We start from the raw sequence: 27,593 nt of genomic DNA, 5'->3' as shown, positions 1-27,593 counted from the left end.
CCATTTGTATTTTCTTGTATTGTGGTGGCAGCATCATGTTATGGGTATGCTTGTCGTCGACAGGGACTGGGGAGTTTGTCAGGATCAAAAGAAACTTGAAAGGAGCAAAATGATTCACAGCTGTAATGGCTGCCAAATGCACTTCCATCAAGTATTAACTGTATTGATGTCTTGAAACCTCAGAGTTAATACTTGATGGAAGTGCATTTGGCAGCCATAACAGCTGTGAATCATTTTGAATAAGATTCTACCAACAAACCATGCACTTTTAGGGGAACATATATCTATTGTTTTTGTCAAAACTGCTCAACCTTAGTAAATATGGTTGGGAATCATTGATGGACAGCAATATTCACATTTTGGCTCAAATTTTTTACCTAGATTTTAATCAGGACAAAGAATGGACGTTCAGGTACACTCAACACCTCTTGGAAAGCCATTGTGGTGTGTCTTTGACATTCAAATATGTGTAATTGTGTTGTGGAAATAAAACTCCAGGGTTAGGTTTTCAGAAGACTGAGGCAGGTTTTCCTCTAACATTTTACCTGGGCTTTGCTCCTTTTGTCACGCCCTGAGCTGTTTCACCTGTCTTTGTACTTGTCTCCACCCCCTCCAGGTGTCATCCATCTTCCCCATTATCCCCTGTGTATTTATACCTGCGTTCTCTGTTTGTCTGTTGCCAGTTCGTTTTGTTTGTTGAACCTACAAGCGTTTTCCCCCTTGCTCCTATCTTGTCTAAGTTCCTGTTGTCTAGTTTTTCCCGGTTTTGACCCTTCTGCCTATCCTGACCCTGAGCCTGCCTGCCGTCCTGTACCTTTGCCCCACTACTCTGGATTACCGACCTCTGCCTGACCTGACACTGAGCCCGCCTGCTGTCCTGTACTTTACACCCTCTCTGGATTATTGACCCCTGCCTGCCTTGACCGGTCGTTTGCCTAGCCCTGTTTGAGGAATACACTTTTGTTTCTTCACCACTGTGATACCTTTCAAGTTTCTTTTGATCCTGACAAAATCCCCAGTCCCTGCCGACAACAAGCATACCCATAACATGATGCTGCCACCACAATACAAGATTATACAAAGGGATCAAAATGATTCACAGTTGTAATGGCTGTCAAAAATGCTTCCACCGAGAATGAACTCTGGGGTGTGAAGACATAAGCAATCAATACATTGTTTTTAATTTTGTCTATTTATTTGGAAAATGTGATCTGTAGGGAAAAAATTAAATCCTTTATAGATTTAATTTTAGGACAGCAAAATGTGAAGACTGTACAAGGGGTGTGTAGACTTTCACCAGACTTCACTAACTTACATTGTGTACATCTACACTCAGTGGCCAGTTCATTAGGTACACCCATCTAGTACCAGGTCGGACCCCCCTTTGTCTCCAAAACAGCCTGAATTCTTCGGGGCATGGATTCTACAAGGTGTGGCATTCAAATATTGCTCAATTGGTATCAAGGGAACTAACGTGTGCCAGGAAAACATTCCCCACACCATTACACCACCGCCTCCAGCCTGTACTGTTGACACCAGGCAAGATGGGGCCATAGACTTATGCTAAATCCTGATTCTGCCATCAGCATGACACAACTGGAACCAGGATTCGTCGGACCAGGCTATATTTTTCCATTCCTCAATTGTCCAGTGTTGGTGATCGCATGCCCACTGGAGCCGATAGGAGTGGAACCCAGTGTGGTCGTCTGCTTCAATAGCCACCGCCACCAGTCCACTCTGAGCTATTGAACCATTATTTGCCTGCTTGTGGCCAGCCTGTTAGCTTCCACAATTCATTCCCTTCTCCTTCGACCTCTATCATTAACAAGCTGTTTTTGCCCAAAGGACTGTCGCTGACAGTTTTTTTTTTGTCTCAACATTCTCGGTAAACCCTAGACACTGTCATGTGTGAAAAGTCCAGGAGGCCGGCCGTTTCTGAGATACTGGAACCAGCGCGCCTCCACCGACGATTATATCACTCTCAAAGCCGCTTAGGTCACTCGTTTGCCCATTCTAATGTTCAATCAAACAGTAACTGAATGCCTTGGTGCCTGTCTGCCTGCTTTATATAGCAAGCCACAGCCACGTGACTCACTGTCATTTTGTGAATGGGGTGGTGTACCTAATAAGCTGGCCATTCAGTGTATGTTGGTGTGTAATCATGTTTAAGAAAAGTTGAGGAACTCTAATCCACAGACAGTGCTTGAAAAGGGCCATATATATATATATTTTTTTTTAAGTTGAGCTAGTAAGCTCCTATAGCATTCCGAACATTCTGTTCAAGACATTTTAAGGGATTGCCATGAAATATTGGACAATGCATTTCAGACCAATCTGTTGTTCTTGAAGTTCATTAGTACAATTATATTAATTTAGAATGTACTCTGAGCTAATCTGTTATAAATATTAATCATGTCTCAGCAATATTTTATTTCTCATTTCTAATTCAGGGCACAAAGTCTGGCATTTGATTGTCTGAGTGAGAATCATTTTGTGAAGTGCACCACCAAAATTACAATTCTGTCTATTTTCTGAACAGGACTTGTGCATGACATAATACAGGTCTCCTTTTTGTAGAACAGACCAGCCACTGAGATAAAGAACAACTATGGACAAATAATTATGTCTGCATCCAAGCCTGTGTGCGTGTTGGAAAATATGTTGTATTCTAAACACACACACACGCGCACGCACACAACCAACATTTATGACTCATCTCATTCAAACTTCCCCAGACTTTCACAGAGGCGTTCATTCAAGTTACACCAATGTAACTCCGCGCATACGCAATCTCTGAGCTCAGAGCGTGACACTTGTCGCGGGTCTTGGCTATATAAATCCAAACTGCCGTCCTTTATTTGAAGAACTCCTTATACACATATCTTGATCCATCACTCGTGGAAGAGGAAGAGAGTTCTCAACAAATACCTCAAATCCAGGGACACAACGACTCAACTGAAGGTATGAGACCATATATGCTGGCAACAAGTCCATGCATAGATCATACTTCATTTTAAAATGTTATTTTCATTTGTGTGTTGGCAGGTGCCATTACATGTTATTCCTCAACATGGAAAGCTGTTCATAGATTTCCACATTAACTTGATGGATACTCAAAGATGCACGCATAATTCATATATTCCCTCTCTGCTATCTCGTTTTGATTTTGTGGACGTTTCACCAACCCCTGGATTTATGGACCACTAAATGGATTACTTTGCATGTACATATTCTATTTATTTTATTTATGGCTGTAAATTCCTAGTCTGATAATGGTAGAGATGACAGGAATTTAAAATAATAGACAGTGTATTCTCATCACAATTGAAACTTTTACTTTCAGTCATGCACATGTATTTTATATTATCCTGCAACTTCATCGCATGCAACGAATGCATCTCAATTTTACGAACAAATTACGCATCAACGTATTGTACAAAAATTATAATGATTGCCGGAGACGTGAAGTTAATTGTCTCCTTTCTTCTTCAGATTTCGTTGAACCCCTGACATGAAGCTCAATTTACTCGTCACCACCGTGGTTCTGCTCATTGCTTTCTTACCGCGCTATGAGTGTAGGGCTATCGAGAGCCCTGGCGCTGTCCAGCGCGCCACCGCTCCACATCACGACGCGCAGCAACAGTCTCTTCCCCTCCTGACGCGACAAGGAGAGGAATACTACATCCGACTGGGCAACGGGAACCGCAACTCTGCTGCGTCCGCACCGAAAGGCATGTACCCAGAGGGCTCCCCAGCGGTCTACAATAGAGCCTTGCAGCTCCAGCTGACGCAGCGTCTTCTACAAGGCAAAGTTGGGAACATCAGCCGATTCGTCAGCGGCTTCGCGAACCAGCTCGACGACTCGATGGAGAGGGGGAGGAGGTCCGATGATCCGCCGATATCTCTAGATCTCACGTTCCACATGCTCCGACAGATGATGGAGATGTCCAGAGCTGAACAGTTACAGCAACAAGCCCATAGCAACAGAAAAATGATGGAGATCTTCGGGAAATGAAAACTACATCCATCCATCCGCCAAAGATTAGTTTTTACATTTAGCACAAAACACACAATATTCTGTACCATAGTGCTGCTTTTCCATCTTTGTTTATAATTATTTATTTTATAGCTTTAACTCCTGACGGTGGAGACTAAATGGGCTTGTAGGCTACTTGTAATTATGATTGTAGCCTATATCATGCAAGATAAAGTATGTCCTATGAATTTGTATTATGCGATTGTTGTTAAAGTTCTACGTCAAAACTGTAGAATATACACGATTCTGTCTCTCTTTCTTTAAGATAAGAACATATTTTTTGGTAGATCTTATATGCTTAGGAAATTAAGTTATATTGTATGTTATGTTATTTAAGTTTGTTAATAAACTTATGAGCAACCAGTACATTTTTGTTGTGCAAGAGAATGTCTTATACTTATATTTTTCAATAAAATCTGAAAAGTTGGTTGCACTTCTCTGTGGATATTTGTCAATTCTACAGTTTATCGCCCATATAGTTAGCCATTTGAATCGACATTTGGTTTTGTATAAATACTGCACACAAACTTTTCACGGATCTGAAGTGTCTGGCAAAAAAAAAAAACATGATTATCTGTATAGCCAACAGTAGTCCGTGCAATAGAATAAAGTTTGAGGGTGGAGCAAGAGCGTTTCTTTCAATCCTGCAGATGTCTAATTGCATGTGCTTTGAAAAGCAGCGCCTGTCCTTTTCAAACCAACGGCAATAGTCGCTATACCATGTGACATGCAGTGAGAAATAAGGCCAAAAAGAAAGAGAGATTAGGTCTACTCTTACTCATAAAGATATACAGAATTTGTTTTTCCTGTCCTTGAACTGATTTAGGATCAGCTCGCTGCCACAAGTCTGAAACACTTACACAAAAGGATACAGAATTCAAAACAAAAAAACATATAGTGAAATGAATATTGTTATTGCATTTATATTAGCCTACTGATGATTTGTGCCACCAAATTGACCCAGACAAGGTAAAGAAAAAATGACATTAGAATCGAAGTCAGAGAATCACTGGAAATGCGAGCACAATAACAAGCTGAGAGGAGTTAGTGAGATGACCATCGCCTCAAAGGAGCCTCCTTACAATTCAAGCCTCATCTACCCAGCTGTTTCAAAGCACTCCTCTATGAAGTAGCGCCACTCATTACACAGTCCAAGCCACTGCTTCGTTAGTGACAAGACAACAAAAAGTCAGGAACTTGTTCCATGGCACCAAATGAGCTCTTTCTTGTGTGAGATGAGAGTGGCACGCGTCTGTGTGCCCTGATCCTTGATCCGTAGTGGCAACATAAACAAAACAACTGTGTCTGTGAGTCATTCAGCTTATTGTCTGCCCTACATAGCAACAGGGGGCTCATTACAGTGCGGAGCCTAAGTTGTAAATGTTGCAGTGAACCATGCTGTGAACAGTGAACCCTGCTGTGAACAGTGAACCGTTCTGTGAACCATTCTGTAAACACTGAACCATTCTGTTAACAGTGAACCATGCTGTGAACAGAGAACTGTTATGTGAACAGTGAACCATTCTGTGAAGAGTGAACCATTCTGTAAACAGTGAACTATTCTGTGAACAGTAACCCATTCCCAACACAAACCATGCTGTAAACGTGATTGACAAGATAAGTAAATTCTGTATCTGGATCCGGGTGTGTGGCTTGTTAAAGCACCACCACAAGATTCACCTCACACACACACACTCCACTGGGCTGGAAGAAGCTATTTGGATTATGCAACAAGCTCCCTGACATCGTTAGCTGAACTGAGGCAGTGAGATGTGTGAACTAACGCCTGTTTACAGCTAAGAAGGGGAGGCATAAGGGAAATACCTCAGAGAAATGGTGCTGGAGGCCAACGGAAATGACTTTGGTCCACATGGCCTGAATGGTCTATACGCTGCTGCAAGACAAAGTATCTACAATGAGGCAGTAAAGACAATGGTGCATTACGATTGTCTGCACAAAGGAAGAAGGACACCTGAACAAACAAGCTGTTTTATTCACACACTTTATGCATGCAATATAATGTACACTGTGACAAAATGCAGGCAAAATATCTTCTTGAAAAGTTATATTTTGTATGAGAAAAGTCTGCTTGCCATCTCTTACAGTAATTGAAAAACCTAGCCATATATATTAAACCTAGAGTGCCTTCAGAAAGTATTCACACCCGTTGACTTTTTCCACATTGTGTTGTTACAGCATGAATGTATAATAGATTACATTTCGATTTTGTGTCACTGGCCTACACAGAATACACCATAATGTCAAAGTGGAATAATGATTTTAGACATTTAAAAAAATTGATCAAAAATGAAAAGCTGAAATGTCTTGAGTCAATAAGTATTCAACCCCTTTGTTATGCCAAGCCTAAATAAGTTCAGGAGTAAACATTTGCTTAACAAGTCACATAATAGGTTGCATGGACTCACTCTGTGTGAAATAACAGTGTTTAACATGATTTTTGAATGACTACCTCATCTCTGTACCCCCACATACAATTATATCTAAGGTCCCTCAGTCGAGAAGTGAATTTCAAACACAGGTTCAACCACAAAGACCAGGGTTTTTCCAATGCTTTGCAAAGAAGGGCACCTATTGGTAAATGGGTAAAAAAACAAAACAGACATTGAATATCCCTTTGAGCATGGTGAAGTTATTATTTACATTTTGGATGGTGTATCAATACACCCAGTCACTACAAAGATACAGGCGTCCTTCCTAACTCAGTTCCCGGAGAGGAAGGAATCCACTCAGGGATTTCACCATGAGGCCAATGGTGACTTTAAAACAGTTACAGAGTTGAATGGCTGTGATAGGAGAAAACTGACGATGGATCAACAACATTGTGTTACTCCACAATACTAACCTAATTGACAGAGTAAAAATAAGGAAGCCTGTACAGAATGCAAATATTCCAAAACATGCATCCTGTTTGCAATAAGGCACTAAAGTAAAACTGCAAAAAAAATTGCAAAGAAATGTACTTTATGTCCTGAATACAAAGCATTATGTTGGGGGCAAATTGAACACAACACACCACCAAGTACCACTGTTCATATTTTCAAGCAAGGTGGTGGCTGCATCATGTTATGGGTATGCTTGTCATCGACAAGAACTAGGGAGTTTTAGGAGGTATAAAAATAAACAGGATGGAACTAAGCACAGAGAAAATCCTAGAGGAAAACCTGATCCAGTCTGCTTTCCAACAGACACTGGGAGGAAAATTCTCTTATCAGGACAATAACCTAAAACACAAGGCCAATTATACACTGGAGTTGCTTACCGAGACGACATTGAATGTTACTGAGTGGCCTAGTTACAGTTTTGACTTAAATCGGCTTGAAAATCTATAGCAAGACTTTAAAATAGCAATGATCAACAACCAACTTCACAGAGATTGAAGATTTGTTTTTTTGAAAAATTAGCAAATATTGTACAATCCAGGTTTGGAAAGCTCTTCGAGACTTACCCAGAAAGACTCAGCTGTAATTGCTGCCAAGGTGATTCTAACATGACTCATACATTTTTCATAAATATTTTACAAATGTTCAAATTTTATTTTTCACTTTGACATTACAGGGTGTTTTATGTAGATCGTTGACAAAAATTAAATCAATTTTAATCCCACCTTGTAACAACAAAATGTGGAAAAAGTAAAGGGGTGTGAATACTTTCTGAAGGTACTGTATATATTATTATCCAATGTGAATTCATAATGTAACCAAATATATATATATTTTTATACTTTTTCATTTAAAAAAAAGAACAATAAAAGGCAAAAAAATCTTCTGGAAGTTCTTGTTTGAGATGTTCAGCTGATGATATTCTCTAACGATGTAGTTCAGACGGTGGCATCTTGCCAACTTCATTAAAGAAACACAACACTGCTGCTTAGACAAAACGCTACAATGGCAGTCTGAGGGAACACTAAAATGAGCCACAAAAAACGACCTTGTTAGCATATTTCTTTAACAAATAAAATAAATAGGTAAACTCAGACGTCAATTTAATCAGACTAAAAAGCCTTCCTATAGTGAACTTCCTGACTCCTGAAATGAACTCCCATTGGGAAAAAACATGTCCACATCCAGCTGCATCCAACCACAGCTTTGGGAGGAAGTCCCAGGAGAGTTTTGTGTCAGAAGGCTCTGTCCATCACCTGTGCAGGTGTGCTTCAGGTAGATGTTGTCCATAGGCACTGATCATGGATCAGCTTAACCTCCCCCAATCCTAACCTTAACCATGAGGAGGGAAAACTCAAAACTGACATTAGACAAATGTCTAGGGGCAACTTCATCCTACTCCTGCAGGAAGTATCTATGAGTCTGGACCAAAGATGGTGGATAAATTAAGATGTCCCTCTCAGGCCGTTTACCACTGAGAAAAAAAAAGGATCAGTTCCGGTCTACTTAATGAGGTGGCTCTCACATAGGCTTCAATGCATTAGCAGCTGGGTTTGGTCTGCTTAGTTCATTGACTCTATATGAACCAGAAAAAATTAGGGAGTGGGATGTCTCGCTTCCTCTCCATCTCTGTCTGGGCCATTGCTGATGGTTAGGTTGAGGCAGCAGGCTTGGCTGTGCTCTGTGGTTGGCTGAGTTAAGGGGCGGGGGATGGAAGTGGGGCAGCTGTTGAGGCTCCACCTCCTACTCCAGCCTCTGCCTTTCCCCCATCTACCTCCTCATACTCATCTTCGTCATCTACAGACAGGGGGATACGGAAGTGAGAGATAAATGTCTGATAAACAACAAAGCAAGAACTACATATACTGCCCATGGAAAGATTAATATACAGTTGAAGTCAGAAGTTCACATACACTTAGGTTGGAGTCATTAAAACTCGTTTTTCAACCACTCCACAAATTTCTTGTAAACAAACTATAGTTTTGGCAAGTCGGTTAGGACATCGGCAAGTCGGTTAGGACAAGTCGGTTAGGACATTGTTTACAGACAGATTATTTCACTTATAATTCACTGTATCACAATTCCAGTGGGTCAGAAGTTTACATACACTAAGTTGACTGTGCCTTTAAACAGCTTGGAAAATTCCAGAAAATTATGTAATGGATTTAGAATCTACTAATAGGCTAATTGACATCATTTGAGTCAATTGGAGGTGTACCTGTGGATGCATTTCAAGGCCTACCTTCAAACACAGTGCCTCTTTGCTTGACATCATGGGAAAATCAAAATAAATCAGCCAAGTCCTCAGAAAAAATTTTGTAGACCTCCACAAGTCTGGTTCATCCTTGGGAGCAATTTCCAAATGCCTGAAGGTACCACGTTCATCTGTACAAACAATAGTACGCAAGTATAAACACCATGGGACCATGCAGCCGTCATACCGCTCAGGAAGGAGACGCGTTCTGTCTCCTAGAGATGAACGTAATTTGCTGCGAAAAGTACAAATCAATCCCAGAACAACAGCAAAGGAGATTGTGAAGATGCTGGAGGAAACAGGTACAAAAGTATTTATATCCACAAGTAAAACAAGTCCTATATCGACATAACGTGAAAGGCCGCTCAGCAAGGAAGAAGCCACTGCTCCAAAACCACCATAAAAAAAGCCAGACTATGGTTTGCAACTGCACATGGGGACAAAGATCGTACTTTTTGGAGAAATGTCCTCTGGTCTGATGAAACAAAAATAGAACTGTTTGGTCATAATGACCATCGTTATGTTTGGAGGAAAAAGGGGGATGCTTGCAAGACGAAGAACACCATCCCAACCATGAAGCACGGGGCTGGCAGCATCATGTTGTGGGGGTGCTTTGCTGCAGGAAGGCCTGGTGCACTTCACAAAATAGATGGCATCATGAGGACAGAAAATTATGTGTATATATTGAAGCAACATCTCAAGACATCAGTCAGGAAGTTAAAGCTTGGTCGCAAATGGGTCTTCCAAATGGACAATGACCCCAAGCATACTTCCAAAGTTGTGGCAAAATGGCTTAAGGACAACAAAGTCAAGGTATTGGAGTGGCCATCACAAAGCCCTGACCTCAATCCTATAGAAAATTTGTGGGCTGAACTGAAAAAGCGTGTGTGCGAGCCAGGAGGCCTACAAACCTGACTCAGTTACACCAGCTCTGTCAGGAGGAATGGGCCAAAATTCACCCAACTTATTGTGGGAAGCTTGTGAAAGGCTACCCGAAACGTTTGACCCAAGTTAAACAATTTAAAGGCAATGCTACCAAATACTAATTGAGTGTATGTAAACTTCTGACCCATGTGATGAAAGAAATCAAAGCTGAAATAAATCATTCTCTCTACTATTATTCTGACATTTCACATTCTTAAAATAAAGTGGTGATCCTAACTGACCTAAGACAGGGAATTTTTACTAGGATTAAATGTCAGGAATTGTGAAAAACTGAGTTTAAATGTATTTGGCTGAGGTCTATGTATAAACTTCCGACTTCAACTGTAGCTTTCACCTAGCCTGTTTTCAGATCAATAAAGATGACAGCCCGGAAACAAGGAAAGGAAACCACACAAGACAATTGAGATGCACCCCACCCTGCAGGGGCAGACAGAAAGAGACACAATAAGATGTTTCACTACAAACTCTTTCTACCTGAGATGAAGTCAATGCTACGCAGGGCCCTGCCCTCTCTCCAGAAGTTAACGGTGTAGTGATCCATCGCCTCATATCCTTGCTCCACCTTCTCCAGGTGGGAGGTACTCGACGCCTCCCCAGTCCTGACACACACACACAGGGAGAGTCAGGCTTTACCTTGTGTATAGTTTTTAGAGACATGTACATAATGTAGTACATGATACACACTTTGTTCCATCAGTATGTGTACTCACCTTTTAAGGAGGTCTTTTACAGTCTGTATGACAAAGAAATGGAAAGGGTTACTCTAAATTCCTGATTTATGTGAAAAGTTGAATCAGGATTCAAGCCTGAATGTTAAGGGAGAGTGTTTGTGTCAGTCACCTGTAAGAAGACGGCCATCTCTGGTTCCTCCATGGTCTGTATGCCTGTCTCTACGGTCCTACAGCTCTGCTCCAGGTGCTCTTTGTACTTCTTGGTTAGACCACGGATGTAGTTAAGCTTCTCTTCCTGCTCGGCCATCACCTTAGAACTTAAGTCCCTCTTCCTCTCCTCCAAGATGGCATACAGATGGTCAAACTTCTCACACAGCTGGGACTTCTGCCTCCTGCCGTTCTCCTGTGCGCAGGCAACCACACACACATGGACGGACAGACAGACGGACACAAACACACAAGCGTTTTCTCCCGTTGCCTTGCCTAATGATCATGACCCAGCTCTGAAAACGACCCAACTCTGAACATGACCCTGCTCTGAACATGACCCAGCTCTGAACATGACCCAGCTCTGAACACGACCCAGCTCTGAACACGACCCAGCTCTGAACACGAACCAGCTCTGAACACGACCCAGCTCTGAACACGACCCAGCTCTGAACACGACCCAGCTCTGAACACGACCCAGCTCTGAACACGACCCAGCTCTGAACACGACCCAGCTCTGAAAACGACCCAACTCTGAACATGACCCTGCTCTGAACATGACCCTGCTCTGAACATGACCCAGCTCTGAACACGACCCAGCTCTGAACACGACCCAGCTCTGAACACGACCCAGCTCTGAACACGACCCAGCTCTGAACACGACCCAGCTCTGAACACGACCCAGCTCTGAACACGACCCAGCTATGAACATGACCCAGCTCTGAACACGACCCAGCTCTGAACACGACCCAGCTATGAACACGACCCAGCTCTGAACACGAACCAGCTCTGAACACGAACCAGCTCTGAACACGACCCAGCTCTGAACACGACCCAGCTCTGAACATGACCCAGCTCTGAACACGACCCAGCTCTGAACACGACCCAGCTATGAACATGACCCAGCTCTGAACACGAACCAGCTCTGAACACGAACCAGCTCTGAACACGAACCAGCTCTGAACACGAACCAGCTCTGCATGGCAATCCTGGGTAACACCACCACGGGTGACACAGAAGGGGACTGGAGCCACTCCAGCTTCCTCCCCAGTACAGTTGTTACTAGCTCATCAACTCCAGTGTGTGTGTGTGTGTGTGTGTCTGTGTGTGTGTGTGTGTGTGTGTGTGTGTGTGTGTGTGTGTGTGTGTGTGTGTGTGTGTGTGTGTGTGTGTGTGTGTGTGTGTGTGTGTGTGTGTGTGTGTGTGTGTGTGTGTGTGTGTGTGTGTGTGTGTGTGTGTGTGTGTGTGTGTGTGTGTGTGTGTGTGTGTGTGTCCGCTCTCTCCCCATCAACTCTCCTCCTGGTTTCTCAGTGTGAGAGAGAAACGGCAGAATAGTTAGTGTGTTTCTTGGTATGTGTAAGGGAGGACAAAGTGTCCTCCCTTTTTGTGGGTGATAGAAACAAACAGACTTAGAACACCTTCTCATTTTTGTATAGGGGGGCTCAATACAGTAACATCCTGGTTTCAGCTGGCTGTGTTAGTGAGAGGCCACACTGGCCCAGTCACCTCTATGGTCCGGCAGGTCTCCTTTAACTGACTGATGATGCCCTGGATCCTGTCGTTGTTCCCCACCATCATCGCTATCCCGTCAGTCAACTCCGTCTGGGGGCACGCAGTACACACACACACACACACACACACACACACACACACACACACACACACACACACACACACACACACACACACACACACACACACACACACACACACTCACACACACACACACACAGAGCCAAAACGGATCAGTCACTGAGAGAGTTGCAATGCACTGACATGCGCAGGAGGCAACTGTCCCACCTACTGTACATCTCTTGGAGAAGATGTTTTCTTACATCAGTCAAGACCATACAGCAGATAGTTAGGTCCTCACCTTCTGTGTCTGGTACATGCTTTTGAGCGGCGCCACTTCACAGTCCTGGTGGGCTCCAAACACCTTGCACATGGAGCAGGTGGGCACGCTGTGGGTCACACAGTAGATGTTGATCTTCTCCTCCTCGTGCTCTTGGCACATGGCCTGCTCCTCTGTCCTCTCTGGGGCCGCTGGCTTGGCGCTGCTGGAAGGGGGAGGGAGACATGATGAGACTCCCAATACTAGGGGTGCATCTTACTGTACTGGTTTAGTGGCTTCCTCTCCTGATCAGTTTCCTTCCACTGGCTGTTGTGAATCAGGCTTCATGCCCATGATAGCCTATCAAGGTCATGATAGGCTACATCACATCCTAAGCATCTGTACAAACAGTATCTAAATGGAGTGCCGTGTGTGTCATACCTTAGTTATTAGTCAAGCTTCCTCCCAACGCGCACGCACACACACACACACAAACACACACGTCGGCTGGGAGTAAATCATTGTGTGACTCGGACCAGAAACCTCCTGCCAACCAAATCAACCCTCTGACTCACTGTGGGACCATGGGTTAATATGGGCACCAGCGGCTGAGTGACATTTACACTGCCTTTAAGCACGCAAAACTACACAATAAGCAAGCGTACCTCTCCTTCTCTCGTTTTTCCTCTATCAAACTAGTGAATGTCCTCAAACACACAGAGCACCCCTCACCTCCATTCCACTCCATCCCTCTCTATGTCGAGCGAAAAGAGTTTTGTCTCATGAATAAAGTCTGAAGCGTTAAGCGTGATGTCGAGTGAAAGGACAGTAGAGAGCTAGATTACATTGCCTCAGGGTTCCTATTCTTCAAAGCAACACATTCATCTGATGGATTCTTATAGCACTAAACCCTCCAGCAGACACCAAAGATAAGATGACACTCTCACTACAAAAACGCTGACACTTAGCTCATTTTAGCTAGCGGGAGTTAAATATAAACAGTAATCCTTCATGTAAATGTGATGTTTGTGATCTACGTACTTCCTTGACTGTATTTAGCTCCAGCTGTTGTCATCGCTGTGGCTTCTGAAGGGAGAACATCTGATTGAAGGACGTCATCTACTACTGTGTTTCATTATTTGTTTATCAACACTATTTTATGATCTACTACTAGTCACCTTCATCAGCCACCATTTGTCTTTATAAGGTAGCCTGGAATACTTGTATACGAGGCCAGAAAAGTAGTCAAGATTGTAGAAAACATTCAGTATGAGTGGCAGCAGGAGTTTTTCCACAGGACATGACATGACCAGTAAAGATTGAGGCCCAGCTTTGTTTTGGTCTGGTGTCAGGTCATGTGATGAGGAATCAGGAAAATTAACACGTTTCAACACTGGAGTTTCAACACGTTTTTAATGTAGGCTGTATGTAGTTTTTCAGAGAAGAAAATCTCACATTGCTATCATTATATATGTCACTGTTCAATGCCCTAACTGGCCTACTTTAACAATTCACTGTTCGTCTTCTTGTAAGCAATTCACTGACATATTACAAGTAGTATTAGACCCTGGGAATGTAACAAGAGGAGTGAATAAGATAAGGAAATTACACATAAAAAAGCATTTTCCCCTGAACTCACAAAATCGAGTAACTGGATGTTTATATTTAGTCTAAGATACAGCAGGATCGTGATGGTAGTGGTACATTTACATTTAAGTCATTTAGCAGACGCTCTTATCCAGAGCGACTTACAAATTGGAAAGTTCATACATATTCATTCTGGTCCCCCCGTGGGGAATGAACCCACAACCCTGGCGTTGCAAGCGCCATGCTCTACCAACTGAGCCACACGGGAACACGAAGGTTGGTAGTGGTGGTGGTGGTAGTGATGGTAGTGGTAGTGGTGGTGGTGGTAGTGATGGTAGTGGTAGTGGTGGTGGTGGTGGTAGTGATGGTAGTGGTAGTGGTGGTGGTAGTGGTGGTGGTAGTGATGGTGGTAGTGGTGGTGGTAGTGGTGGTGGTGGTAGTGATGGTAGTGGTAGTGGTGGTGGTAGTGGTGGTAGTGATGGTAGTGGTGGTGGTGGTGGTAGTGATGGTAGTGGTAGTGGTGGTGGTAGTGGTGGTGGTAGTGGTAGTGGTGGTGGTGGTGGTGGTGGTAGTGATGGTAGTGGTGGTGGTGGTGGTGGTAGTGATGGTAGTGGTAGTGGTGGTGGTGGTAGTGATGGTAGTGGTAGTGGTGGTGGTGGTGGTAGTGATGGTAGTGGTAGTGGTGGTGGTAGTGGTGGTAGTGGTAGTGGTGTGGTGGTGGTGGTAGTGGTGGTGGTACTGGTGGTAGTGATGGTAGTGGTAGTGGTGGTGGTAGTGATGGTGGTGGTAGTGATGGTAGTGGTGGTGGTAGTGGTGGTAGTGGTAGTGGTGGTAGTGGTAGTGGTGGTGGTGGTAGTGATGGTAGTGGTAGTGGTGGTGGTGGTAGTGGTGGTAGGTGGTAGTGGTAGTGATGGTGGTGGTAGTGGTGGTGGTGGTAGTGGTGGTGGTAGTGATGGTGGTGGTAGTGGTGGTAGTGGTAGTGATGGTAGTGGTAGTGGTGGTAGTGGTAGTGATGGTAGTGGTGGTGGTGGTAGTGATAGTGGTAGTGGTGGTGGTGGTGGTAGTGGTAGTGGTGTGTGTCTGAGACAGACTCTATTTCTTTTATAATTACTATTTAAAATTATTCCTGTAATGAGTACTGTACTGTAACAAGCTAGTGAGAACATGGAGAAAATGGTTTCCCCCCAGTTTGCTCATCTGTTCATGCACCTTGGCTGGAAAGTGAAGTACAGGCACTGGAAGTATTATTTTTCCTTTGGACTCCTATAGTGTACGACTCTCTCACCTGGTGGACTCCTGTTTAAACATGTCGATGATGTTCTCCACCAGCAGGTTCCTCTGGAGCCCGTAGACCCCATGGCGGTCCAGGACCACCTCGTGCCTGCAGGACGGGCACCGGAAACGGCCACCGGAGGTCACTGACCCCCCTCTGGTTGGGAGGTATGGGTTGGAGGCCTAGACAGGATAGAACAGACAGGGGCATATTCAAATGTATACCAAATGTAATACCTATTATTGTCTATGCCTAATATTTAACGTGTAATACTATAGTCACATTTGAGGCTACACAAAATGACATGGGTGCGTGCACATAGCTGAGATTGAACACTGCAATGGCTCATGGGAAACAACAACAACAACAAGATAAAATAAAGCACAAAATGAGAACAGTGCAGAGGTTTTGGTGTACATAGCTTATGGGCCTGGACAAGAAACAAACAAAAACAATATCCCTGATATACAGTAAAACTAGTTGTTATAAATAGACCAACAAATAATATAGGTTATAGATTAAACACGGTTTAATCTATATGTCTACCAGAAAATACATAGCTATTACTTACGTTATTGCAGGACTTACCTGAAAGATATCATTGGCACACTTTCTACACAGGTTGTGTTGACACGGTAAAATGACCACTGGTTTGGTAAATGTTTCCAGGCAGATGGGACAAATCAACTGCTTCTCCAAATTGTCCATGACGTTTCTCTTCTGATACACACCTACTCACTCCGTTAAGACGTTAAAAGTGTCAAATTAATAATAAGAAATGGTTAATTCGGCATTATAACGTCCCAAGCCGCTTATTTCGGAGTAAAATTGAAAAGTAGGCCCACGGTAATTGCTCCGGTTCAAGCTGTTCCTCACACAGAGTATAGTGTGGCACCCAAACTGGCTGCTCGAGCGGGTGTCAGGGCTGTTTTTAGAAAGTGTCAGGTCGAAGGTTGCCATGTTTACTTGCCCATATATGAAAATGAGTCTAGATAGGGCTTGGGCAGTTGATGATTCCTCGCAGTAGTCTTCAAATTGACCCCATTTAATGTAAAGCTGTGTGTCATCAAACTGTTAGCCTATATGCAAATATCATTGTATAACAAAAGTGTTTGAGGATGTGCTGTTCACGAGAACAACATGAAAATGTGACATAATAGGCTATTTATATTGGCTATGGTAGGATTTACATTTTGGACTCAACTGATGTGCTGATGAGCATCGCAGTTCGTTGGTAATCCGAGGGGAGTTCAGTAAAACTACTAGAATTTCAGTGGGCGCCCTGAAACAGTGTAAAAAATTGACGAACATTCTACCACTTGAGCTGAATCCCCTTGTGGTTATTACATTTGCAAATTAGAATCAATCTGTGTCTGATGAACAGTGGCATACACACTATGTTTGAGTATAACAGCAGTATAATGAGGCAACTTGATGTATTATGGTATTTTAAAATAATATTTACGCTTATAAAACGTATCAGAATATATGATCAGCATCATGGACAGTATCTCGTAGTGTAAACAGTACAGTATCTCGCAGATCAAGGAAGGAACGTTCATCCAGTTCATGTTTCAAAACATTCTAATGTTAATCATTCAGATACATTGTAGCCAGAATTTTTCATATGAATACATAGCAACACATGACTGGCTATAAAGTCATTTCAATGTTTATTTATGGAACATAGACAACAACACTGATTGGGACGATCGGGAAAAAAATTGGAGAATGCGGGCATCGATCCCGCTACTTGTCGGGAAAAAAATTGGAGAATGCGGGCATCGATCCCGCTACTTCTCGCATGCTAAGCGAGCGCTCTACCATTTGAGCTAATTCCCCTTGTTATAAAATGGCAGCAGTGACTAACATAAATGCATCAGCCTATTTAGAATGACGTGTTGAACGTGGGTCGCGTTAGATACAATGTTGCCACCTCCCTCTCGGAGTGCAACTTTTTAGGCTGCTCGTCGTCAGAGTAACAATGCTGGGGGCTAGGTTCTATGACACTTTAATTTAGGAAACAGTTCATTACCACCATGTCAAACTTATAAGAAAAGTTCGCTAACGTCGTTAGAGCTAGTTTAGTTTTAGTCTATGAATATACAGAGTCCTGTCCTAGATTTTAGTAATGGTTGCACACGGCCTCAGTACATTTGACACGGCTCATGCTTGCTAGCTCGTAACGTTAAATCGTAACGTTAAATGTGTTGAATGCGTTTGAAGCGAGATGTAGCTAGCTACCGTTAGCTATGTGCATATCTCGTTTGTTTTTATAATTCGCAATCTAAATATGTGACTGCTAAAATGTAGTCTACTCAGAGATATTATTCTACCCTGAGTAATTAATTGCAGAAAGTAAACTAGGACGCTAGCCAGCCACATACATGTATATATACATACACTCACACTGTTACGTATACATAGTCCGCTAGTCAACTGTTTAATGTATTCCCTTCGATAGCTCAGTTGGTAGAGCGGAGGACTGTAGAGGTTACATGGCGATCCTTAGGTCGCTGGTTCAAATCCGGCTCGAAGGAGGATTTTTTTGCTCACTTGATTTGTGAAACCAGACCTAACAACAAATTTCAGTATGATTTGTACGCTTACATGTTTGTAAGATGCGTAATGTAATTACAAAAAAATATGTTGAAGTAACTTTAAAAAAAAGGGAAGTCTATTGCCACATGACACAATTCTAAATCTCTCAATCCTTTCACAGCCATACTTACGCCTACTATACTGTATAACAAACAACACAAAACAATAACAAACACAAAACACATTGCACACAAACGAATACTCATTCATAATTTACAAAGTGTAGTTAAGGGGTGGAATGGAGGCCTTCTGGGATCTACTACACCAGGGAATGAATCCCTCTTAGACCTGGGTTAAAATACTATTTAGGGTATTAAGGAAGTAAGTATTTAGATATTTTTGTTGTTGTTGAAAAGACAAGTTTTTGAATATTGGAATTTATTTGGAAATACACGTGGAACGTCTGCATCCCATGCATTCAACCCAGTTATTTGAAAATAGTATTTTAAATAACTATTTGAAAATACTTTCAAATAGTAGGCTATTTATAGGGAATTATTTGAAAATACTTGAAAATACTTCCAATAGAAGTAGTTAATTCAGGCCACATTATTTGAAAATGCTAAAACACACAGAAAATAAGTATTTACAGTGCATTCGGAAGTATTCAGACCCCTTGACTTTTTCCACATTTTGTTACATTACAGCCTTATTTTAAAATGGATTAAATAGTTTTCGCCCCTCATCAATCTACACACAATACCTCATAATGACAAAACAAAAAATGTTTTCAAAAATAAGTTATTAAAAATAAAAAGCTGACCTCATGGCTTGGTTTTTGCTCTGACATGCACTGTCAACTGTGGGATCTTATATAGACAGGTAGGTGCCTTTCCAAATCATGTCCAATCAATTGAATTTACCACAGGTGGACTCCATTCAAGTTGTAGAAACATCTCAAGGATGATCAATGGAAATAGGATGTACCTGAGCTCAATTTCGAGTCTATTAGCAAAGGGTCTCAATACTTATGTAAATATGGTGCTTCTGTTTAAAAAAATATATACATTTGCAAACATTTCTAAAAAACTGTTTTTTCGCTTTGCCTTTATGGGGTATTGTGTGTAGATGGAGCAGGAAAAATATGTATTTAATTCATTTCAGAATAAGGCTGTAACAAAATGTGGGAAAAGTAAAAGGGTCTGAATACTTTCTGAATGCACTGTAAATAACAAATACTTAAATACACATGTATTTGAACCCAGGGCTGGAATCCCTATGACAACATCAGTCCTCTAATGTCTGCTCTCAGGTGTGTTAGGTATAGGCCCGTCGTCCGTCACCAATCAACCTGGTCTCGCTGGTATTGGTTGGTTGCTTGAGAGGGTAAGATCAATTTATCAGTGCATTAGTTTATGTTGTAATGTTACACAGAATAATGAAAATATGCATATCCTCCAAAGCTGTCCTAGAAATAGGCCTACTACAGATGTAGGATCTTAATTTGAGCCAGTTTGATACAGCAGGAATAATCCTGCAGCAACAGGAAATGTGAATTATTATGTGGTTTATAATGAATGGATATTTTTTTGTAGGGGCAAATCAAGTCTAATATTTAAAGTGGAAATTACAAACTTTAGAAGCCTTTTAAACCTTGACTACTCTACAAGTTTGCAAAAAGAGTGATCAAATTAAGATCCTACATCTGTACACTAACTATAGGAAGTGATGTCTAGCCTCCTGCCTGTTGTCCTTTTGGCACCACAGACTAGGCACACTTTGCCACAGCCTGGCTGGCTTGAAGGGCCGTTTTAATCACTTCAATTACCCTGGGCTATCCCTACAGTAGTAGGTACAATTCCTATTGCTACATGCTCACAGTAAATATGTTATCATAAGCAATGTGTTCTGAAGCCAAATATATGAGTAGGCCTTCTTATCATCCCCCCATGATGGCTGAGAGACTTTGCAGTGAGTGCTGGAAACAAAGGCCATTGTTTCCCTTTAATCGTGAGATGGGGCTCAAAATAACTGCTTATGGAAACACATTTAGAGATGTGACTCAGAGGCAGTAATTATCAGTTATGTTGGAGAACTGCAGCAGACATGAAGAATAAAATCACACCCAACCTCCCACAGCTAACTGGCACCAGAGCAATGTATCATATCCAAATATCTGGCCCAAATATATCAAGTGTCTTTATTTTCATTAACAGGCTGACTTGGTGCGTTGGAGAAAACATCGTATTCAAAGTCTATGCCAGTCCGCTGTCTTCGTGACTTTGCTTTCACATCAAAGTCACTTCGCAGCATCAAATGCTTTCCCTTTAATAGATGAGGAAGTATTGATACGGTAAGAGAGTGATGTAGGAAGAGCTTATTAAAAGGGTTGCTGCTGTTGTTTCAACAGAAGGATAATAAAACTGCGAACTATAGGCTAATTCCGAAGCAGTAAGAGATAGTGTGTGAGGCTTGCTCAGGGTAGAAGTTGCCCTTAGGCACAGCATCAGCTTACCCTCCCAGAGTCCTAACCTTATTAGGAAGATGAAAGGCAAAACTGACCTCAGTTCTGTGTCAAGGGGCAATTTCATCCTTCTCAGTGGGGCTCACCTGGCTCTCTGTTACAAAACCCTGCTGAACATTGTAGCTGTGAACACCTGCTGCTCACCTGGCTCTCTGTTACAAAACCCTGCTGAACATTGTAGCTGTGAACACCTGCTGCTCACCTGGCTCTCTGTTACAAAACCCTGCTGAACATTGTAGCTGTGAACACCTGCTGCTCACCTGTCTCCATGTCTGTGCGGATCTGCTCCTCCAGGTTGCCAGGGAAAATGTAGGTGTCGGGGTCCTCCTCCCCAGGGGTTTTGGTTTTTACACATCCCACAGCAGCAGTTCAAGCAGCAGCACAGGCAGCAGCAGAAGTAGCAGCCTGTTAGCATGCTACAGACCACAAACAGGATGGACATAGACCATTCACTATTAACACATGGACATAGACTAGATTTCCTTTTTCACACACACACACACACACACACACACACACACACACACACACACACACACACACACACACACACACACACACACACACACACACACACACACACACACACACACACACACACACACACACACACACACACACACACACACACACACACACAATTTCTACCTGACGAAACCCACCTTTGCCCACCAACTGGAGAGCATGAAATAAAGGTTGAAGTTCTCTCAAAAATGCTGAGCCACGTACAGCCTGAGAGAGACATAGCTTTCGTAGATGTTCCTCTTGGAAGCATCTGGCAGGACGGAGTGGGCATTGTTGAGCTCCTTAAATTTATCTGTGGCGTTCAGGTTCTCTGGGTTCTTGTCTGGATGATGTTTCAAAGCAAGCTTTTTGAATATATATATATTTTTAAACGAAATTGAAAAGATTATTCACTCCAGAAGGCTAAGCTAGCTGAAATGCCATCTTCTTCGTTGTTACTATCTTGCTACTTTATGGTCGTATCTAATGCTTTCAGTAAGAGGCTGCACTATTATCTCTCATTTCCAAGTTGAGATCTTTTCCCATGTTTCAGTGTGTATCCTGGCATCTCTAGACGCATTCCTGTCTACACTCTCAATATCTGCAGATCACTCTGAATACCTGCAGATCACTCTCAATACCTGCAGATCACTCTGAATACCTGCAGATCACTCTGAATACCTGCAGATCACTCTCAAAACCTGCAGATCACTCTGAATACCTGCAGATCACTCTGAATACCTGCAGATCACTCTCAAAACCTGCAGATCACTCTGAATACCTGCAGATCACTCTGAATACCTGCAGATCACTCTCAATACCTGCAGATCACTCTGAATACCTGCAGATCACTCTGAATACCTGCAGATCACTCTCAAAACCTGCAGATCACTCTCAATACCTGCAGATCACTCTCAAAACCTGCAGATCACTCTCAATACCTGCAGATCACTCTCAATACCTGCAGATCACTCTCAATACCTGCAGATCACTCTGAATACCTGCAGATCACTCTGAATACCTGCAGACCACTCTCAATACCTGCAGATCACTCTCAATACCTGCAGATCACTCTCAATACCTGCAGATCAATCTCAATACCTGCAGACCACTCTCAATACCTGCAGACCACTCTCAATACCTGCAGACCACTCTCAATACCTGCAGATCACTCTCAATACCTGCAGAACACTCTCAATACCTGCAGACCACTCTCAATACCTGCAGATCACTCTCAATACCTGCAGACCACTCTCAATATCTGCAGACCACTCTCAATACCTGCAGATCAGATCCAGTCAGCAGCCAGCACCTTAGCAACTAGTGACAAAGATGGGGTGAGAACCCTCAACCCTCACACCCGTCAACACACACAACTGCCAGGCATTAGTACATTAGTACAGTACTGATATAAGCACAGTTATAGTTGGAATAATATGTATAGCACAATTAAAATTCTTCTAAGTCAGGCTATAAAATGTGTAGATGTTGTTGACAGACACCATGAAACAATAAATATAACCCCAGTCAGCTTTACATACAACAATAAATATAACTACAGTCAGCTTTACATAAAACAATAAATATAACTACAGTCAGCTTTACATAAAACAATAAATATAACTACAGTCAGCTTTACATAAAACAATAAATATAACTACAGTCAGCTTTACATACAACTATAAATATAACTAGTCAGCTTTACATACAACAATAAATATAACTACAGTCAGCTTTACATACAACAATAAATATAACTACAGTCAGCTTTGCATACAACAATAAATATAACTACAGTCAGCTTTGCATACAACAATAAATATAACTACAGTCAGCTTTACATACAACAATAAATATAACTACAGTCAGCTTTACATACAACAATAAATATAACTACAGTCAGCTTTGCATACAACAATAAATATAACTACAGTCAGCTTTACATACAACAATAAATATAACTACAGTCAGCTTTACATAAAACAATAAATATAACTACAGTCAGCTTTACATAAAACTACAAATATAACTACAGTCAGCTTTACATAAAACTACAAATATAACTACAGTCGGCTTTACATAAAACAATAAATATAACTACAGTCAGCTTTACATAAAACAATAAATATAACTACAGTCAGCTTTACATAAAACAATAAATATAACTACAGTCAGCTTTACATAACACATTTTTTTCTCGCTCTCTCTTTTTTGCTGTATATTGTAATTTGTCATTAACATTTGATGATGCTCCGAAGCACGTCTGCTTGTTCATTTTTCATGATGCCAACAGGATCGGAAAATACCACTATGATTACATATTCATTAACAACAAACAAGGGCTGCTCAAAAGCTAACCATTTGGATGGTTCCTGAAAGTGAATTCCAATTAGACTAATTAAGAATGACTAATTGTGATGGCACCTGTATGCATCTGAAGTTAATTCATATTATAAGTCATAAGATTTTGACTTACTACTGTACGTGCCGGAGTGCTTTCGAATGGAAATGTATTGGTGAAATGAGAGAGAAGGCAAGGTATGCAAGAGGTCTTGACAGGCATATTTTGATTGAAATGTAGGTTACAGTATGTAGGTTAAAATAGGTATCCTAAACAAAATCTACATTAAAATGCGGAATTACATTGCAAAATATAATTGATAGGGTTGGGATTTAGCTGAGTGAATTGATCTTGAGTAAGCATCAAAGGCCCCTGTCATACTAACGTCATGACACAATAACTAGATTAAGGTTGAGTACGGAGACCAGTAGGTTTTTATCAGCAGCTCTTCATGTTGTAGGAAGTCTCTTCTTCTGTTTTATTGTAAGGTTCAGGTACTACTTGTTGTGTGGGTACATAGAAAGTGGGGCTGCAGCCATAATGCTAGAGTCTATTCCCAACGTGTTCTGACAAGCTTCCGAGTACACCCACCCTTGCATATGGGGGGCACACACGCACACAGACACACACACACACACACACACACACACACACACACACACACACACACACACACACACACACACACACACACACACACACACACACACACACACACACACACACACACACACACACACACACACACCACACACACACACACACACACACACACACACACAGGAATCTTTTATAAGCCCTGACCTGAGTACAACAAGGGGTGCCATCTGTTCTGTAGTATTAATATTTTAGTTTTATGGAAGTAATATTGTATTCATGCAGCTGTCTGACAATAACTGTCTGTGATTATAAAGGGTCTTCTAGCAGTCAGTCAGAGTGTCTGTCTGACTCACAAAGTCTTGTTTTTTGTCTCCTGAAAAACGTCCCATTAAAATCATTCCCACTGACCTCCATAGACATTGGTTGTTACGTGACATTTGTTTGTGCTTTCCAGCACATGTTGCATGGTCACAGATCAATGTATAACCTGCTTCTGTGGAGAAAAGGATCTTCGCATACTAACAAAAACAGTGTTTAGAGTATATAGAGTTAAATGGATGGAACTTTTTATATGGGTTAACATGCTCAAAGGGTTGCTGTCAGTGATGTAATATGCAGTTCAGTTTCTCCATTGAGGCATACGGTTATCTGTTGTCTGTTGTTTGTCTGGTTACTCCACTAACTAGCCCAATGACTCCCAAATTGTGTGTCCTATAGAAACAACCTGATGGGTCGGCCCAAATATTGAAGTGGGTCACCCACTGGTTTAACCAAGCACAAAGCTCAAGAAGTGAGGTGAAAGTGTGTGTGTGTGTGTGTGTGTGTGTGTGTATGTGTATGTGTGTGTGTGTGTGTGTGTGCCTGTAGGACTTATTGATGTCGTCCAGTGTACAGGTCTTTTGGAGGCCCAGGACTAAGTATAGGGCCTCTCCTGAGGTGGACAGGGAACGCTGCCTTTGTTCCGACATATTCTCTCACCATTACCTGGACAACACAGCAACCACAATGATTTTCATATGATTCCTGATATTGACTGTGTGGTTGTTCAGCTGATCCACTGATCTATCAGTAATGGTATACTGTTCACACAGCATCTCTATTCATTATTGATAGAACTGCTATAAATAGTAACAAAGAATTTTCCACAGGGATTGTACCGTTCAATTGTTTTATCACTATGTTATCTCCAACACTCTATTCGATCTAAGAGTCGCTAAAGATGTTGTCAAAATTCATCAGAGAACACCAACATGAGAGAACTTGTCACCTTACTGTTTTAACATGGACTACGAACGCAAACACCAAACAACAGAGCTCAAAAGACTTAATTAAGAGAACTTTTAGTTCTCTTTTAACTTTTTGTGCTCACGTTTCAGCAGGCCCGGCTGCCAGTGGCCCTAACATGATTAGCTGGATGTTGGGTTGGGGTTTAAAGGGGAGTTGGAAGTAGGTCTACTATACTGCAGGATACGGAGGTGTCTGGGTAGAATAGTAGTAGTGTCAACAGATTGATGACTTTCTGAGAGAGGGTGAAAGATAAGGTCAAATATTGACCGTAATGCTGTGCTTTTTAGTCTACTATATTTTTAGTGGGCTTGATAAGATTACACCATGGGTTTCACAAAGCCTCTGCATTCAGTGACAGAAGACCACCACCTAGTGGAAAATAGAAGAAACGTAGAAAAAAAGTATTGTCCTGAATACTCTTCTTCCACAAGATGGCGATACATACATGCAGATTTTACAGAGTGGCATGACAAGGGGGTAAAAACGTAGGTCGAAAAGGGTTTGCAAGTGGACACAAAGTTTACCATAACCAATATGCATTATATTCACCTCAGCTCCATGTATATAAAGACTAGAATCATGATAGTAATATTGTATCTTATAAATTTAGATTGGGTAAAGTTTGCAAACCAGTGATTATTTCAAGGAATGGCATATCGCAGTTGTAATGTATTGTTTATGGTGTTGAAAGTCCATACAAAACAACAGATTGGAGTCACATTTTATTGTCGGTTTATTTCCTGATCTGCAAGAAGATACTTGTGGCCCCTGGGGAAACAGCAGGTAAGCAGCTCACCTGTCCCTGGACTCCCTTCTCTATACTCCGTGTCTCCTGGGCTTGCACACTGACTTGTGTGGCTAAGCATGTCTACCTAGGGACCAATATGTGTGTGCTTTAAAGAGACCGTAGGAGGAATTAATTAAGAAATGCTTTCCTACCCTTTCCCACAGACAGTCACACTCATGGGAGTGCGCGCGCACACACACACACACACACACACACACACACACACACACACACACACACACACACACACACATAATTTTAGAGTGGTCAAGTGGTTTGTTGAAAACATTTAGTAAAACCTACCAAATCAACACCAACCTCCATTACACTTTTAGAAATGTCTATAAAAAATGCAGCTTAATAGCCACCACAGCTAAACCCAGTCATTCTCAGTTGATATCCAACCGAATGAGGCTAGATAGGCTTGTCCTTGGCTAAGGGCAATATGGGGTTCCACTATCATGTGCCTAGCCTTCGCTGAGGGTGAGTGACTGGCTGGTGGAGTGATTTGGCACAATGTTGCTTCGGTTGCCTGGAAAAGATGCAGGACCTCGTGGCAGGGAGTGTGATTGTGTGGAATTGCATTCAGAGTGCCGTAGAAGAGAAGGAGAGATGGAGGGATGGAGTCGAGGAGAGGGGGATAGCCCTACTCATTATGCCCCTCAACTGGCATTCAGCCTGACTGTTGCCATGGTGCAGCTCAGGATTTTCCCCCAGCTCTCCTACATAAGGAAACAAAAAAATGGTCTAATTGGAATGTAAATAGAAGTGGTTCTTAGAACAGTGTTTTCAGGGGAGAAATCTGGAATGGTGTGTTCCTTGACTTCCTGAAAATAAGGTCTTATTTACATCTAGCCTACTACTCACACAACCGGACAATAGAGACACACTGGACAATAGCCACTTACTGCAGGTACTAGTTGTTAGGTCAGCCTGACATTGATGGAGGAGTAGTATGAATTCCTTTCTCTCTCTCTCTCTCTCTCTCTCTCTCTCTCTCTCTCTCTCTCTCTCTCATACATTTGTGGGAAGTTCTCCTCCCTACTGAGTGTGACAGACATTCACTGTGATCTCAAATGAATATCATGAATAATAATATGTGTATTTGATAGGGGGACTGTTCAAATACTATTCCTACCCCGACACCTGTCTAGGAACAATAAAAACCTTTCAGATAATTAATGAAGGTAGGGTAGTCAATAAGTCACTTTTCAAGTAAGTAGCCTATTATTATTTGTATTATTAATGTGAACTATGAGACACCATAAAGCTTTTATTAACAGATCATAAAACATTTTTTAAGAG

General features: G+C 42.0%; 2 protein-coding genes, 1 non-coding gene and 1 pseudogene across 3 annotated transcripts; 2 read left to right on the top strand and 2 right to left on the bottom strand.

The window, feature by feature from the left end:
- Positions 1 to 2,849: 2,849 nt before the first annotated feature.
- Positions 2,850 to 4,469, top strand: LOC139531669 (corticoliberin-1-like). The gene is made up of 2 exons (XM_071328330.1): positions 2,850 to 2,961; positions 3,493 to 4,469. The coding sequence occupies exon 2, from the start codon at positions 3,512 to 3,514 to the stop codon at positions 4,013 to 4,015; it is 504 nt and encodes a 167-aa protein (XP_071184431.1). The 5' UTR covers positions 2,850 to 2,961; positions 3,493 to 3,511; the 3' UTR covers positions 4,016 to 4,469.
- A 1,540-nt stretch (positions 4,470 to 6,009) lies between these two features.
- LOC139531668 (tripartite motif-containing protein 55-like) lies at positions 6,010 to 16,634 on the bottom strand. Its single transcript, XM_071328329.1, has 8 exons — positions 16,293 to 16,634; positions 15,717 to 15,886; positions 12,887 to 13,070; positions 12,520 to 12,615; positions 10,976 to 11,209; positions 10,846 to 10,868; positions 10,610 to 10,734; positions 6,010 to 8,733 (listed from the first exon to the last, which is right to left on the bottom strand). The coding sequence occupies exons 1-8, from the start codon at positions 16,410 to 16,412 to the stop codon at positions 8,633 to 8,635; spliced, it is 1,053 nt and encodes a 350-aa protein (XP_071184430.1). The 5' UTR covers positions 16,413 to 16,634; the 3' UTR covers positions 6,010 to 8,632.
- Positions 16,635 to 18,158: 1,524 nt separating this feature from the next.
- On the top strand, positions 18,159 to 18,244 carry trnay-gua (transfer RNA tyrosine (anticodon GUA)). Its single transcript is given in 2 exon segments — positions 18,159 to 18,195; positions 18,209 to 18,244. It is a non-coding gene; the product is annotated as a tRNA-Tyr (tRNA).
- Positions 18,245 to 19,562: 1,318 nt separating this feature from the next.
- Positions 19,563 to 25,182, bottom strand: LOC139532904 (dnaJ homolog subfamily C member 5B-like; annotated as a pseudogene).
- Positions 25,183 to 27,593: the final 2,411 nt, after the last annotated feature.

This window comes from Salvelinus alpinus, chromosome 10 (genome assembly GCF_045679555.1).
Source record: "Salvelinus alpinus chromosome 10, SLU_Salpinus.1, whole genome shotgun sequence".
Classification (NCBI taxonomy): Eukaryota; Metazoa; Chordata; class Actinopteri; order Salmoniformes; family Salmonidae; genus Salvelinus; species Salvelinus alpinus.
This window is presented reverse-complemented; position numbering and strand designations above follow the sequence as displayed.

What these genes read in the sequence shown, in the direction of transcription:
- LOC139531669 (XM_071328330.1), top strand. Translation starts at nt 3,512, where the DNA reads ATGAAGCTCAATTTACTCGTCACCACCGTGGTTCTGCTCATTGCTTTC.
- LOC139531668 (XM_071328329.1), bottom strand. Translation starts at nt 16,412, where the DNA reads ATGGACAATTTGGAGAAGCAGTTGATTTGTCCCATCTGCCTGGAAACA. An exon ending in GTGCCAATGATATCTTTCAG is followed by an intron (nt 15,887 to 16,292) that starts GTAAGTCCTGCA and finishes TATCCTGTCTAG; the next exon opens with GCCTCCAACCCATACCTCCC. An exon ending in TTTAAACAGGAGTCCACCAG is followed by an intron (nt 13,071 to 15,716) that starts GTGAGAGAGTCG and finishes TCCCCCTTCCAG; the next exon opens with CAGCGCCAAGCCAGCGGCCC.